At 37.3% G+C, this 16,093-nt stretch overlaps 1 protein-coding gene across 4 annotated transcripts in view; it reads right to left on the bottom strand.

Moving 5' to 3' along the window:
- Positions 1 to 16,093, bottom strand: part of KIF2A (kinesin family member 2A) — a 62,145-nt gene that overhangs the window by 26,663 nt on the left and 19,389 nt on the right. For 3 of the 4 annotated variants that reach the window (XM_037530395.2, XM_037530394.2, XM_054688309.1), the window contains exons 2-6: positions 7,138 to 7,232; positions 6,615 to 6,734; positions 3,912 to 3,966; positions 2,400 to 2,522; positions 1,730 to 1,830 (exon numbers count right to left, since the gene is read on the bottom strand). In XM_037530395.2, coding sequence (XP_037386292.1) covers positions 1,730 to 1,830; positions 2,400 to 2,522; positions 3,912 to 3,966; positions 6,615 to 6,734; positions 7,138 to 7,232 — 494 coding nt within the window. The remainder of the gene's footprint in view (positions 1 to 1,729; positions 1,831 to 2,399; positions 2,523 to 3,911; positions 3,967 to 6,614; positions 6,735 to 7,137; positions 7,233 to 16,093) is intronic. The other variant, XM_037530396.2, reaches the window with a different exon arrangement.

Below are 16,093 nucleotides of genomic sequence, written 5' to 3'. Positions count from 1 at the left end.
CCCCCTCCCCATACCTCTGGCTTACACCCCAGTTCTTCTAATACACACACACACACACACACACACACACACGAAAATTCAACAAAATAGTGGTTATCTTAAACACTGACCAGGAACTACAGGAAAGCGGAAATTGCAGAAAAATTCAAATAATCAGCTTCTTCCTACTACTTAAACCAGTGTTTAGGCAAAGCATAAATATGGACTCACTTATGGTCCATATTATTTGTTAACATTAAAAAAAAAAACAGTCCTAAATCAATTGGGAATTTATATGAATCAGATGTCAAGATAATTTTCTAAATACTTAAAATTGAAGTTACTGAATGCTAGCTTTAATTAATTTTTTGCTTCAAAATGAGAGTAAGATAAATATGATGATAGTTAGCATCCTCCTAACAGCAAGCAGTAAGCTACTGAACATTCTAAGTTATATTTTTCAAAATACCAAATACAGATTTTCTTTGAAAATAATTAAACTTCAAATCTGTTAAAGAAACTTACTTTCCATTAAAATTTTTTGTAGAAAATATTATCAACAATGGCAACTGAGAAGCAGAAGGTTTAAAGTGAGAATTAAGAGATCACAAAAAGATGTGAAAATATTAAGAAGCATCCACAGATGGCATCTGTGTGGAGTATTAGTAATCTGTTTTGCATATTTTTTCAAAACCCAACTGGTCACTCTCAGTTCCCTTTCAGATCTAATTTGATATATTAAGACTCAGTATTGGGCCTCCCTGGTGGCGCAGCGGTTGAGCGCTGGGTTGCGAAGCTGCCCGTGGCCTCCGCGGCACTGGTTCGATCCCCAGCTGCTCCCCGGCCACCAGAGGAGGGTCCCACATGGCGCGCAGACCTCTCCTGCCGCCCGCTGCTCCCCTCAGCAGTGTACTTCGGTCCTTCTGCCTGCTCTGCTCCCCGCTCTGGCTCTGGTGAATTCTCTCACCCTCCCGCGCTTCTGACTGTACCCAGTGCATGTATAAACAAAACAAACAAACAAACAAACAAATAAATAAATAAATAAAAACATGCCTCTATAAAAAAAAAAAAAAAGACTCAGTATTGTCCTGCATACTACAATTTCATAACACAACATATATCTTTATGATTACAGGCATTTGAACATGCTCTTAAATAAAGAAACAATACCCATGTTTTACTAGAGTCACAAGTTCTCAGAATATAACAGACACAAGCATAATAGAAGAGTTGTAAGTACCAAGTTTATTATGTGGTGACCTGTAGAGAGATAAAAGACCAGCCCTCTATGCAATTTTTCTACCACCAGTAAACAGTTTTTCTATCATGTAAGTGAACACGAGAGGGCGCTGTAGAGATCCATTCTCAGTATCTAGTATTAGTCAAAACACAAGGAATTGCCTCTTGTGATACATAGAACGTACTGACCATGTAAAAAGCAATAATAAAATACGTAATATAACTGGATAGTCTTTTGAACGTATTTCTAGATTACTTTTGAAAGTCAAAATCTTGACGAGCACATGCATTAGAATTCTGTAACATAATGGCTTATTCAAAATGGAACAAACTTCAGGATAACAAAGGCACTAAAATACAAAATGTACACGTAGTGAAAATCTGTTAAGATAAATTATTTTCTTAAAAATCTTTATTATATCTCAATATCTATCTAATTACTACATAGAATTCTTTAAATTATATTACAAGCCAATCACTTTCACTGAAAACATTTGTTTCTGTTACAAACCTGGGCTCTTTTTTCTCTAAGTTCTTGCTGTTGCAGTCTCCTTTTTTCTCGTTTTTCTTGTAATTTTTCTACTTCTTTCACACAATTTGATTTTCTACGTGCTAAAAGAAAGATGAATTTTAGTTTTCTTTTCAGAGCACTGTACTCACACACACGAAGTTTAATATATAATTTCAGCACATACACACCATCCCAAAAAGGGACACAATGATAAAGCATGCCTACAACAACCATGTGAACTTTACTTATGAGCTGCTTTAACAAAACTAGGAACAGGACAATATACATATGAGTCAAGAAAAATGACTCTAACATATTGATACATGTCATCTCTTGGTTAAGAATTACAGATCTTTAAATTGAATTGAAAAGTACTAAATAAAAAAATTTCTTTAATAACACTGTCAAATTACCTCCTGGCCAGAATTTCAAATTCAAAGCAAATGAAAGACTGTTACAATAGTCACAAAATTTTTTTCATCTGAAATATATTTTTAAAACCCCAATAGACTAAATTTCTAAGAAAAAAATTATTTTCCTCAGTGGTAAGATGAAATCTGCAATAAAGTTTGCAATTAGGTTGTTTACCATTTGGGGACTTATAAAGATGACCAAGAGAGAATACATGTATGCCTAAAATGACTGAATCCTTGATACATGATTTACATACAAGGGGGTCCAAATTCCTTTTTTGCAGCTTGAACTGGAGATATATCTGAAACACTACCATTCTGTTGTGCAGAGGAAGACTGTTCAGGAAGTTGACTAGGCCGCGCACGTGCAGAACCAACAACTGTAAGGAAAACAAAAATTAGTGAAGGTGAACTTGGTAACAGGAACACAGATATCTTAAAATAACTGATACTTAAAAGTTGCATTACCGAATTTCCAAGTTTAATACTGTTCAATCAATTGCTATGCTAACAGAGGATTTGAAAGCAATGAGCACACTTTGGTTCCACTAATGTTAATCTTAGTCACAAAACTCAATCTGAATTTTTATTTATATAAAAACCAAATCCAAAATGTAAGCGTGCAAAATATGAACGTTAAATTCATTATTTTGAAACTTTTACGCAATTTCTAAGTCCTGAAAGCAACTTAAAAATTCAACTCTGTATGCCAAATCCCACTCTTTGCTCAACTATGCAAATTTTCAGCAGACAATTTCCCACTGTTGATATTATAAAACTGGAAAAATGATGTAAAGTTAAACGCAAATATCATACATTACAAAGAAATAAAATCTTTTGCAAGATTCAAAGGACAGTATTTAAAGTGTAGGGAGGGCCTCCCCTGGTGGCGCAGGCGTTTTGAGTGCCGCGCTGTGAAGCTATCCGCAGCCTGCAGCGCAGGTTCAATACCAGCCAGCCGGCGAGGGTCCCACATGGAGAGGCAGACCTCTCCTGTCTCGCCCACTGCTCCCATCAGCAGTTTATTTCATCAGTCTGCCTATTCTGCTCCCCACTCTGTCTCTGGTGAATCCTCTCACCCTCCCGCACATCTGGCCTGTACCCCAGTTCTTGTGTAAAATAAATAAACAATCTTTAAAAAAAAGAAATAAAAAAATATAAAGTATAGGGAATTTTCCTTCTGTTTCCAATTTATCCTCTAGTATCGATACCCATCCTAATCCAATCCACAAATACAGAACAATATCACTATTAGAAAGGGTAACTCTGAACTGCTGAATAGAAATTAATTATGCTTTGTATTTCCTGGCTGAAAACACATGGAAAACCTGCAATTTATTATACCTTACAGACATACTATTCAACTTTTTTTAGCTGACTCTAAGTATTCCATGATCCTTTAGAAAATCCTGTTACCCAGAAAATAATGTAAAACTGTCATAATGATTAAATTCATCCTTCTGAAATTAAAAAACTACTACTTCATTCCGTCTTTCTCATAATAGTCTCCTCAACTCTGAAAACTTGGGTAGCTAAAATGAATCAAAAGTTGCATATTATCATGAAACTTTTATATTCACCATATACCTTTATCAACAATTTTTTGATCTTGTCAACATTATTACATTAGGAAATAAATTAAAAAAATAAATCAGTCTCATGAAGTTAAATAAATAATAATATCAAGGGAATACTCACTTCTGACTTACCTTGTCAGGGTCATTCTAAAATTTCAATAGGCAAAATTAATAGACTAATTTTTACTTTACCTCTATTATCTCTTGGAGGAGGGTCATTCTTAATAGAAGCCACAGTCCGTCGATTCTATGAAATAGAAAATACTTGTTTTACTTTCTCTCTTTACTCACATATATCATAATTTCAGCATGCTTTTTAAACAAAAGGAGGATAAATATATAAAACTAAATGGAGAAAAATCTAATAAAGTACCATTAATGCTGTCAATATGTAAGTCTCTTTATATGAGTATTCCCCCTACTTCCAAATACATATACGTGTGTGTGTATATGTATGCACTGTTTTCTTCAGGAATTAATTAGACCCTCGCACTCACTGCACTAAAGACTTTGTGTAAGTTAGCCCATTTAATCTTTACAGCAACCCTATTAAGTCTTTATTATTGCCATTCCCATTTCATGTATGAGGAAACTAAGAAGAGATTCAGTAATTTCACTAAAGTTTGTGCTATTAATCATTATGCTTATCTGCCAAAACTGTGTAAAAAATTTAATCTTTGGATGCAAGGGGTTAATAAAATAGTAGTTTTAGACAACTTACAGCTCATTGTTAAACTGACACATCCAAACATTATGAAGTATGCAATCAGTTACATTAAAAGGTTTCATTGTACTATCAAAGACTTCAACACCACATGGATGAGGGCAGCAAATTTTGGTACTACTGTTTATTTATCAAGACTTCATTTTAATCACATGAAAAAAATCATATCAAAAAATGCAAGTCTTTTCAACCTAATTGGACATTCAAATCTGATGGTTATTACTAAAAGGGTATTTATATTAGGGTCTCCCTCTAGACAAAATACATCTGAATCTCTGTGAATGGGCCTAGAAATTCTTCAGGTGATTTTAATGCACAGTGGAGATCATTAGTAACATATCAAGGATAAACTATGAATACCCTGTTTGCGGTGGCAACTAATAAGCTCTAAGCTGTGACTTTTAAAATATGCTAAAACTATAGGAACTGAAAATCTGCTTTATGTTCATATGTACAGCTTACAAAGTAAGATATTTTACTAATACTGTTGAGCTTTTTTCACATTTTTGAGCTCAACTATGTCTTCCCTGCAATAAAGTGAGTTATAAGATTGTCATATAATAATTATCTTTGTAAATAATACTGACAAAGAAAAATCAACACATTGTTAAACCGAACAAAGAACTGCAAATTCAACTTGTGGGACTATCTGCTTCAAAGAGTTACACTTTTGACACAAAGTTTCAATAATGAAAGCTTCAGTAGAAAAAATGAGGAATTGGGGACTCCCTGGTGGTGCAAGGGTTTAAGATGCAACCTATGAAGCTATCCGCAGCCACTGCAGCACGAGTTGGATCCCTAGCCAGGGAGCTATCCACATGGCACAGCAGAACTCTCCTGACTCATCCACTGCCCTCCTCAGCAGCGTATTTCAGACAATCTGCCTGTTCTGTTCCCCACTCTGTCTCTGGTGAATCCTCTCACCCCCCCCCCCACACCTCTGTTCCTGTATGCATAAATAAATAAATCTTTAAAATAAAATAAGGGGGCCTCCCCGGTGGCGCAGTGGTTGAGCGCTGGGTTGCGAAGCTGCCTGCGGCCTCTGCGGCGCCGGTTCAATCCCTGGCTGCTCCCCGGCCACCGGAGGAGGGTCCCACATGGCGCGCAGACCTCTCTTGCAGCCCGCTGCTCCCCTCAGCAGTGTACTTCGGTCCTTCTGCCTGCTCTGCTCCCCGCTCTGGCTCTGGTGAATCCTCTCACCCTCCCGCGCTTCTGACTGTACCCAGTGCATGTATAAATGAAACAAACAAACAAATAAATAAACAAAAACATGCCTCTAATAAAAAAATAAATAAATAAATAAATAAATAAAATAAGGAATTACCTTTACAAATAATACAAAATACGTGTCTTTCATTTTTTTTTATTTATGCATACAAGTGGGTGGGGACAGTTTGATAGCACTGAGACTTTAACCCCAGTGTCACCAGGGGGGCCCAGTGCCTTTTAATTTTTTTTTTTAAAGATTTATTTATTTATTTATACACGCACTGGGTATAGTCAGAAGCGCGGGAAGGCGAGAGAATTCACCAGAGTCAGAGCGGAGAGCAGAGCAGGCAGACTGACAAGGTACACTGCTGAGGGGAGCAGCGGGCAGCAGGAGAGGTCTGCATGCCATGTGGGACTCTCACCCAGTGGCCAGGGATCGAACCGGCACTGCAGAGGCTGCGGGCAGCGGTCAACCGCTGCACCACCGGGGAGGTCCGCCTTTTAATTTTTAAGGAGAAAACTGTTAGGGAGGATATTTATCTTCACAGATAATATAGAGGTAAGTTAAACTACACTTATATTCCTTAAACAAATACAGAACTACTATTTCAAAAGGCTTGGAGTGTGAATTTATTATGATTAATAAAAAAAATTCTTTCTTTATGAAAGTCATATGTATTCACTAAAGAAACACTGACAAGCAAATAGTTTGTCCTATATTTCCCAAGAAGCTATTAATTTTAGGAAAAACCCTAATCAGGAAAGGAGATTTCTAACATCTCATTTCCTAACGGTGAATGAGACACCCTTTGCTATATCTTTCAAAGTATAAGCCTATACATGCATGTGAACGACAAAAAGTGTGTTTTTTTAAAAGTGAACTTAATTCTTGAAACATAATCTTCAGTCTGCCAATTTCAAATCAAAATATACATACCCTCCTATGAATTTTCATCACTAACCTTTACAATTTTGTTTACTTTGGCTGAGGATGCTGGAGGTGGAGGTGTTTCTGGACTGGGTTCAATTTCTTCATCAGGTACAAGGTCAGGGTTAAGAGAAAAGATGCTCTCCAAGTCAATCTGTTGGTTTTTTGTTTTTTTTTTAAAAAAAAGCATATATTTTTAGAGTATATTTTAACAATTAACCTTTTATTTTTCAAATAAATTTACAGAGAGAGAATGTTAAATGATCTCAGCCTAAGAAAGAGTATGCCATTAAAACAAGATTATCTAGAAATATAAAACACATATATTTAAAGAGTCTCCCTCTACAGGTAACATTTTGTGTTCTTGATTTTACATCCAATCATGTAAGATATGCAGAAGGAATCTAGTTTCTTAAGGCTGAAAATTTTTAATCATTCAAAGTTTCTCAAAGGATAATGAATATATACTATATAAAAATTAAATACTCTTCTGCTTTGTTTTATATTCAGAATCTTGATTTTAGAACTAGAAATAAAATTTAATCCAGTGATCTTACCTCTTTGCCTTTTGTATCTCCATTTTCTATCCACTCAACAGTTACACTTTCATTATCTTCATTTAAAGACGTTACCATTGCTTGATGTATCCGGCCTAAGTGGGTATAAAATACACATTTTTAAAGTGCCATGAATTATGGGATTCCTCAATACTATCAATTACTATTTTATAATTTGCAAACATTTAAAAAACTTATTACAAGGATCCCCACAAACTCTCAAGATTAGGAATGACCTTTGTCCACGAGACCATAAATCAATTTGCTATTTGTCAAGACCAGGAATTTAAGAGATTGTATTAGAATGAAAGTTTATTTTCAGCACATGTAAATGGTTACACAGTGGCATAAATTACCTATAATTTTACACTGTTAAGCAGTTCTAATCATTAGAAAGTATCCTGTGAGTCAACAATGACCATGTAAAAGACAGAAAATTCATAAAGCAATTTTTTAAACTTATTTAAAATCTCAGATTATACTGTACAGACTGACAATGTTTTAATATTAAGAAAATGAATCTGAGTCCAAAAAAGTTAGGAAATGCTAACCATATGTATAATTTGTTTATTCTTTGTATTTATCTTCTGTTATATATGTTACAAATATTTTCTTCAAAGTTGTAGATTATCTTTTCACTTATGGTGTCTTTTGATGAGTTTGAGTTGTTAATTTTAGTGTAGTCAAGTATGTACTTGTCAATTATGCTTTTTTTTAATGTCATAAAATTACTGAAAAAGAATTCACTAAGTCTCTTACACTTTCCTCTAAAGTTTTACAGTTATTTTTTATACAGGACTGTAATCCGTTGTCATTTTGATCCTTTTATATAAGGAAAAACAATTTCCATTTTCCCCCTACAGAAAGCAAATTCTTCCAGAACCATTTCCTACAAAGCACTTATTTCTCTTACTTATCTGCATACTGTCAAATTCCAACTATACATGCATAAGTCCATTTCTTCATGCCTGTACCAAAATTACACTGTCTAAATTATTTAACATCAATATCGCTCTGCATTGTCTTGCTATCCTTGTAAAATAAGCCCTCCTGTCTTATTGTTCTTTAAGAATTTCTTTGATCTTCTTAGTATTTTGCATATCTGTATAAATTTTAAAAATAGCCTATAAAGTTCTAAAAATCAAATTAAAAAAGGTCTGTGGGGATTTTGATTGGAATTGCACTGAATATTTTGTTTTGTATTTTTACAGCATTGATCAGGAGCTGATACTAGCCAGCAGTTTTCCTTTCTCATATCAACCTTATTCTGGTATAGTAATTATAAACTTAGACTTGAACCTTGAGTGTTTGGTAGGCACTGATTAAAATCATCTTGGCTTAGGGTTTTATTTGTGAAAAGATAAAATGTCCTTAATTATAGGTTTACCATCATTTTCTGTCCTTCATTGCTTTGATAATTGGAGATTTGTATAAAACTTTTTCTGGAGACTTGTATCAAACTTTGGATATAAAGTTGTTCATAATTATATTGAATGCCTGTGGTTACTGAAATGATAATCTCACTTTTTCATTCCTAATTATTCAACTTTTTTTCTTGGATCAATCTTACCTGAGATTTTTCAATTGTACTTGTCTTTTCCAAGAATAACACATTGTTTTGTTTAATTTTTTTTACTTTTCAAAAAGACAGGTTTATTAGGAAAAGGAAAAGAGAAGACACTTCCACAGACACAAACAAGCGTAAAGAGCTGCTGCTGCTTTGCAAAGGGTAAAATGTTTATGGAAAAAAACACCTGCACAGTCATAGGTAGGCAGGAGAGCTGCCTCTGTTGATAATTTTTATTATGTTATTAATAATAAATATAATTGCTCTTACCATTATTTCTTACATTCAACTTAATTTGGCAAATTTGCTGAATTTTTACCTCCCCTTAAATTTTTTTTTAAAGATTTATTATTTATTTATGCATACAAGAACTGGTGTGTAGGCCAGAAGTGTGGGGTGGTGAGTGGATTCACCAGAGACAGAGTGGGGAACAGAACCGACAGATCTACTGAGACAATACACTGCAGAGGGGAGCAGTGGGTGAGAAAGGAGAGTATGCTGCGCCATGTGGGTCAGCTCCCTGGCCAGGGACAGAACTCATGCCACAGTGGCTGGCGATAGCTTGATAGGTTAAAGTTGAGACTTTAACCTCTGAGCTACAAGGGAGGCCCCCCTCCCTAAATTCTTAAGATGGATGCTTAGCTTATTCATCTTTACCTTTTCTTTGTCATCATAAGCATCCAGCTACCTATTTCTCTTCAAGAATTGCTTTAGTAGCATTTCACAAATTTGTATATGTAGTATTTTTGTTATTCAGTTCTATTTCTAACTTTATGCCTCTGACTGATGAGTTATTTAGAAGTGCTTTTCAAATTCTAAACACAAATTTTCTAGGTATCTTGATAATTATTTCTCAAGATGAGACACGTGATTAATCAGAACAGCTAAAGCCACAAGTAATTGGTATAATTGGCATGGATTCCCTGTTTATAGTGGCTAAGTATGATTCCTTCTATTTCTACCTCAGTTGCACTCCACTGGCCTCTCTTGTAGGAAAATATCTTACAACCCTAGCTCCAGTGAGCAAAGCAACCGGAATTTTTAATTAATATTTAATTCAAAGGGAAGTCATACAAGTCTTTTATCTTAAAAAAAAAAATGCTTTTTTAGTTCCTATCATGCTATAGGAGTCAAACTTTAGCCATCCATGCCTGCTCAGTCCCATCTATCATTTTCTGTTTCATTTCTGCTTCATGATAATGTCTTGTTCTTAAGCTTAGTCATCTTTTTTGGCTTTTTCTTATGTATCTCTGGGGCATTGGGATGCTAATACATGAACTTCTATATTGTATTATTTTGACCAGAAGTCCCAATCCATCTTGAAGTCATATATCACATTCATAGAAAATGGGAATCAGATTTGAAAACTGTAATTTCACACTACTGGATAAAATCAGTACCATTATGTTAATAACTGTTAGTTTCAAAACTGATTTTTTAAAACTTAAAAATCCAGGTACATATTTAAAAGTTTTCAGCTTTATTTGAACCTACTTACAAAGACAAAATGATTTCGTAGAAAATGTCACTTGTTGATAGCTCAGTAAAAAAAATACTTACAGTTTTGGGAAGTACAAACAAGCCCTACAGAACATCTCCCAAATCATTATTTTCCCAGCTATAAAGCTCTTGGTTTTATTTATTTTTTATTTTTATTTTTTAAAGATTTATTTATTTATACAAGCACTGGGTACAGTCAGAAGCGTGGGAGGGTGAGAGAATTCACCAGAGCCAGAGAGGGGAGCAGAGCAGGCAGAAGGACCGAAGTACACTGCTGAGGGGAGCAGCGGGAGGCAGGAGAGGTCTATGCGCCATGCGGGACCCTCCTCCGGTGGCCGGGGAGCAGCCGGGGATCGAACCCCGGGGATCGAACCGGCGCTGCAGAGGCCGCAGGCAGCTTCGCAACCCAGCGGTCAACCGCTGCGCCACTGGGGAGGCCCCAAGCTCTTGGTTTTAAAACCCAAACTTTGTAAAATTTATCTCTCAATACCAAGATATTTTGACCAAGGTTTATATAGTAAAAGATTTATATCTGTTTAGCGGCAGGAAGACAGTGCAGGATATACATGACTCAAGCAGACGGGTTAAAGGAGAATGCTAGGAGCCCTCGGTGGCCTTTGAAGTCTTTTACTGGGATTTACCCGATAACAGGGCAGGCAGGGGTGCAAGTCTTCACTCTCTCTCTGGGCTCTCTGGCGTTCTCTTGTGGCCTCTGCCTCTCTTTCACTCTGCTGTTCCTTTGGTGCATCCCCCTGACACTGCCCTTATAAGCCTAGTCTCAGCCCAGGTGAATCCAATCTACCTATGCCACCCCCCCCCCACCCTATTCCAGGTGCCCGCCATCAGGCATGCATTCAGGACTGCAAGGATCCATCATCAATCCTAATGGTGGGAGGGCAGAAAAGCCTGATACCTTTTATTTACCCTACAATCTGTACATGCCAAAACTCAATTCTAATTTTTTAAAACATTTATTTATTTATGCATATAAGAACTGGGGCGTAGGCCAGAGATACGGGGAGGTAAGAGTGGAGAGCAGAATAGACAGATCAACTGAAATACACTGCTGAAGGAAGCAGTGGGCTACAGGAAAAGTCTGCTGCGCCATGTGGGTAGCTCCCTGGCCGGGCATCTAACTTGTGCTGCAGTGGCTGGTGATAGCTTCAAAGTGCTGAGACTTTAACCCCTGTGCCAGGGAAGCCCTCAATTCAAATTTTAAATAGGAGTGCTGTAGGGTAAGGAAAAATGCCAGGCTTTTCTGCCCTCCCGCCAACAGGATAGATGATGGATCCTTGCAGTCCTGAATGCATGCCTGATTGCGGGTACCTAGAATAGGTGAGAAGCAAAGAAGCAGAAGCAGAGAACGCTAGAGAGCCCAGAGAGAGTGCGGATTTGCTGGGGGCTGGAAGGACTGCCAGCCTCCAGGCCCCCCAGTACCCCTGCCTGCCGTATACCTGGTAATCCCAATAAAAGCCTGCAAAACCACTGAGGACTCTGACTCCTCCTTTACCCTGTCTGCATGGGATCAGAAAACTGGCACTGTGTCCAGTCCTGCCTTTACAAGTGCACAAGAAAGGTTGTGTTACATTCCAAATATAATTAACAGACTGTCAGCATCACATATACAAAAAGCAATGCGGGCCTCCCCGGTGGTGCAGCGGTTGAGCGCTGGGTTGTGAAGCTGCCCGCAGCCTCTGCAGCGCCAGTTCGATGCCCGGCTGCTCCCCGGCCACCGAAGGAGGGTCCCACATGGTGAGCAGACCTCTCCTGCCGCCCGCTGCTTCCCTCAGCAGTGTGCTTCAGCCCTTCTGCCTGCTCTGCTCCCGCTCTGGCTCTGGTGAATTCTCTCACCCTCCCGTGCTTCTGACTGTACCCAGTGCATGTATAAACAAAACAAACAAACAAACTAAATAAATAAAATATGCCTCTATTAAAAAAAAAAAAAAAAGCAATGCCAGGTATCAAAGTGACAACAAAAAATTTTGGCACAAGATGATGCTTGCACCGTACTCAGTGTTGTGAGCCATTTTCTGACTGTTTGCTGAAATTTCCATGGCCTCTTATATTAATTTAGCCCTTGTTTTGCCTAGTGTTGAACGAATCCCAAAATATTTACGATCATGTTGAAATGGATGGTCAAAACAATGGATGGTCAAAAAACAATATTAGGAGAAAAGATTTTATTGAATATAAAATGGATTTACTACTATATTGTTTGTTATGCATGATTGTTTTTACACATGTGTAGTCTTTTAAAAAAACTTACTGGGATTTTTAAAAAAAAAGTTATGCATGCAATAACTGGGGTGCAGGCCAGAGGTGTGTGTGTGGAGGGGTGAGAGGATTCACCAGAGACAGAGTGGGGAATAGAATAGGCAGACTGACTGAAATACACTGCTGAGGGGAGCAGCGAGCGAGTCAGGAGAGGTCTGCTGCGCCAGATGGGTAGCAGCTCGCTCCCTGGTCGGGGATCAAATTCGTGCCGCAGTGACAGCAGACAGCTTCATAGTTTGTGTCTTAACCCCTTGTGCCACCAGGGAGGCCCTTATTAGAATGTATGAATTGCTCAACCCACTGCATTTTTTTCCCATTTAAAATAAAGGCAAGTATGTTCCCAATCACCATTTTCAAACACACCCTCTGATCTTCAGGAACAAATTACTGGCCTTAAATAGGAGATGACCATGAACTGTTTAGAAACAGAATCTTTGCAGTTCTTTTTTTTTTTAAGATTTATTTATTTAAGCATACAAGGGCTGGGTTGTACGCCAGAGATGTGGGGGATGAGAGGATTCATCAGAGACAGAGTGGGGAGCAGAACATGCAGACGTACTGAAATACACCGCTGCGGGGAGCAGCGGGCCAGACAGGAGAGGTCTGCAGCACCATGTGGGTCACCTCCCAGGCCAGGGATCAAACTGGATGGAACTTGTGTTGCAGTGACTGCGGATAGCTTCATAGTGCTGCGTCTTATTATAGTGCTTCATAGTGCTTGTGCTACCAGGGAAGCCCCATTTGTGCTACCAGGGAAGCCCCATTTGTAGGTTTCTGTTATTGGAAACTAATTAAGTTTCCAAGTTTCTGTTATTGGAAACTAATTAAGTCATGTGAGAATCATCATTATTCTATGAGAAAAACTGGCCTGTATTGGACTATCTTTAAGATTTATTTATTTATACAAGCACTGGGTACAGTCAGAAGCGCGGGAGGGTGAGAGAATTCACCAGAGCCAGAGTGGGGAACAGAACAGGCAGACTGACGAAATACACTGACTGCTGAGGGGAGCAGCGGGTGCGGCAGGAGAAGTCTGTCGCACCATGTGGGACCCTCCCGGGAGGCCGAGGATCAAACCAGCACTGCAGAGGCTGTGTGCAGCTTCGCAGCCCAGTGTTCAACCGCTGCACCACCAGGGGAGGCCCTATTGGACTATCTTTAATGTAAAAAAAAATAGTCTCCTAAAAGTCAACTTAAGAGAATGTAAATTTTATCCTAAATTTAAATGTCAGAATTATTAATAAAAATATTAACTAATTCAAAAATAAATCTATAAAATATTTTAAAATCATAACCTTTATTTCAAAGTAATTGTTCAGTTGGCTTTAAGAAATATTTCATATCAATTAATCTCTCAACTTTTTGTTATAGTGATATCAAAAGGAAAAACAGTTCAGATCTCAACTTTTTAATACCTGTTGGTAAACAGTAAAACAAACTTTTTTTTAAAAAGATTTATTTATTTATTTATTTATTTGTTTGTTTGTTTATATAAGCACTGGGTACAGTCAGAAGCGCAGGAGGGTGAGAGAATTCACCAGAGCCAGAGCGGGGAGCAGAGGGCGGCAGGAGAGGTGCGCGCCATGTGGGACCCCGCCTCCGGCGGCCGGGGAGCAGCTGGGGATCGAACCAGCACTGCAGAGGCTGCGGACAGCTTCGCAACCCAGCACTCAACCGCTGCGCCACCGAGGAGGCCCCTAAAACAAACTTTTTAAAAGCAAAAAAAAAAAAAGAAAAAAGAAAACCCCACAAAGACAACCAACAGAAAGCCAGAATTCAAGTCACATTTTCTTTAGTGAATACAAAAGCCAAATGTATGGATTCTATACTTTAGGACATCCTCAACTTTAAAAATTAAGATGGTTTTCTAAAGATTGGTATTAGTGCTATATAAGTTGCCTTAAGAGGTCATATATTTATTGAGCTGTCAAAAACCAAGTTTACATCTTGACAACTGCCTCTGAAAACAGGATCCTATTATATGTTTCCTAGTTTACAGATGAATTCACAACAGCTGTGAGACTAAGAAATGCCAGCAACCAATTAGGCTGGCATAAACCTTGTCTAGCGTATGAAGTATAATTTGGTTGCAAATGTAGAAGACAAAAGACAAAATAGCCAAGAATAAAATATCATTACAAGTATTTAAAGTCTGAATATTTAAAATATCGACAAGTATATGAATTTTATTAAGAGAATATGGTGGTAGAACATTAGAAAAAATATGAAAAAAAACAACAATTAATTCTTTTCAGGGCCAAGTTGTTTTCTAAAGGCTATGATTATTTCTGAAATACTTAGGATTACAAACTCCATGATTTTTTCTATTTCTAATTACCCTAATCACAGAGTTGAAGCATACATGAGCATATTCATGGCAAGCCTTCCCCAAAAAGTAAACATTAGTTTTATCAGTTCCTCGTTGAACTATTTCTACGAAATTTTCATTTCATTCTTCTAAAATATTAAGACTTTTATACAACTTTCAAAACTGAAACATGTAAGAATAATACAACTAAAATGATTAATGAAAAAAATTTAAATTATAACACAGTAGATAATTCTGAACTTTCTGAAATTATTAAATCTAATTTTCTGTTTAGTTTGATAAATTAAAAAGCATAACAAAATTAATACTTTATAAATATTAGGTAATATATTTTTTTTTTATTTTTTTTTAATAGACGCATGTTTTATTTATTTATTTATTTGTTTGTTTGTTTGTTTTTTGTTTATACATGCACTGGGTACAGTCAGAAACGCGGGAGGGTGAGAGAATTCACCAGAGCCAGAGCGGGGAGCAGAACAGGCAGAAGGACCGAAGTACACTGCTGAGGGGAGCAGCGGGCGGCAGGAGAGGTCTGCGCACCATGTGGGACCCTCCTCTGGTGGCCAGGGAGCAGCCGGGGATGGAACCGGCGCCGCAGAGGCCACGGGCAGCTTCGCAACCCAACGCTCAACCGCTGCGCCACCGGGGAGGCCCTAGGTAATATATTTTTTAAATTTTACACGAACTTTGAAAAAAACTAGTCACTAGTCATTCATGTGTATCCAACACATCATGAAAATATAAATAACTTAAAGCACTGTTATAGCTCTCTAGTGTATCTATTACTGGTAAAACCTCTGCTAACCTACTCAGTTTTCAATCAGAATACCATGTATAATTAAAAGACTTTTTAAATTGACTTTTTAAAATAGCATAGTAAAATTTATCCAAGGTAGGACTAAGAGGAAGAACAAGCATGAATATGCATTCAAGAACAAAGTAGTAAATATTACTCAAGATACAGAATCACATATTAAGATCAAGGGCATGGCAAATGTTTCCAGAGATTGAGTAAAATATATATGCTTACTCAAAACAGTTGTAAATACTCTGAAAGAAATACTTTCTTTCAAGTATTCAGTTCCCCCCAAAAGAGAACCCTGATAAAATTATTTTAAAAAACAATGACTTTAAAGCCTTTGCCACTTCATATCCTGTGACTGATTATAATCTGTCTTAAACAGGTCTCTTAGTTTAATTTTGTATGAAACATTGATCCTGTAAAGCAAATATATATATTTAGTTATAAGAACCAAGCACCAGTGCACAAAGTAATTTAAAAATTT

Source organism: Talpa occidentalis, unplaced genomic scaffold (genome assembly GCF_014898055.3).
Source record: "Talpa occidentalis isolate TD23 unplaced genomic scaffold, MPIMG_talOcc4v2.1 talOcc4.6, whole genome shotgun sequence".
Lineage (NCBI taxonomy): Eukaryota > Metazoa > Chordata > Mammalia > Eulipotyphla > Talpidae > Talpa > Talpa occidentalis.
This window is presented reverse-complemented; position numbering and strand designations above follow the sequence as displayed.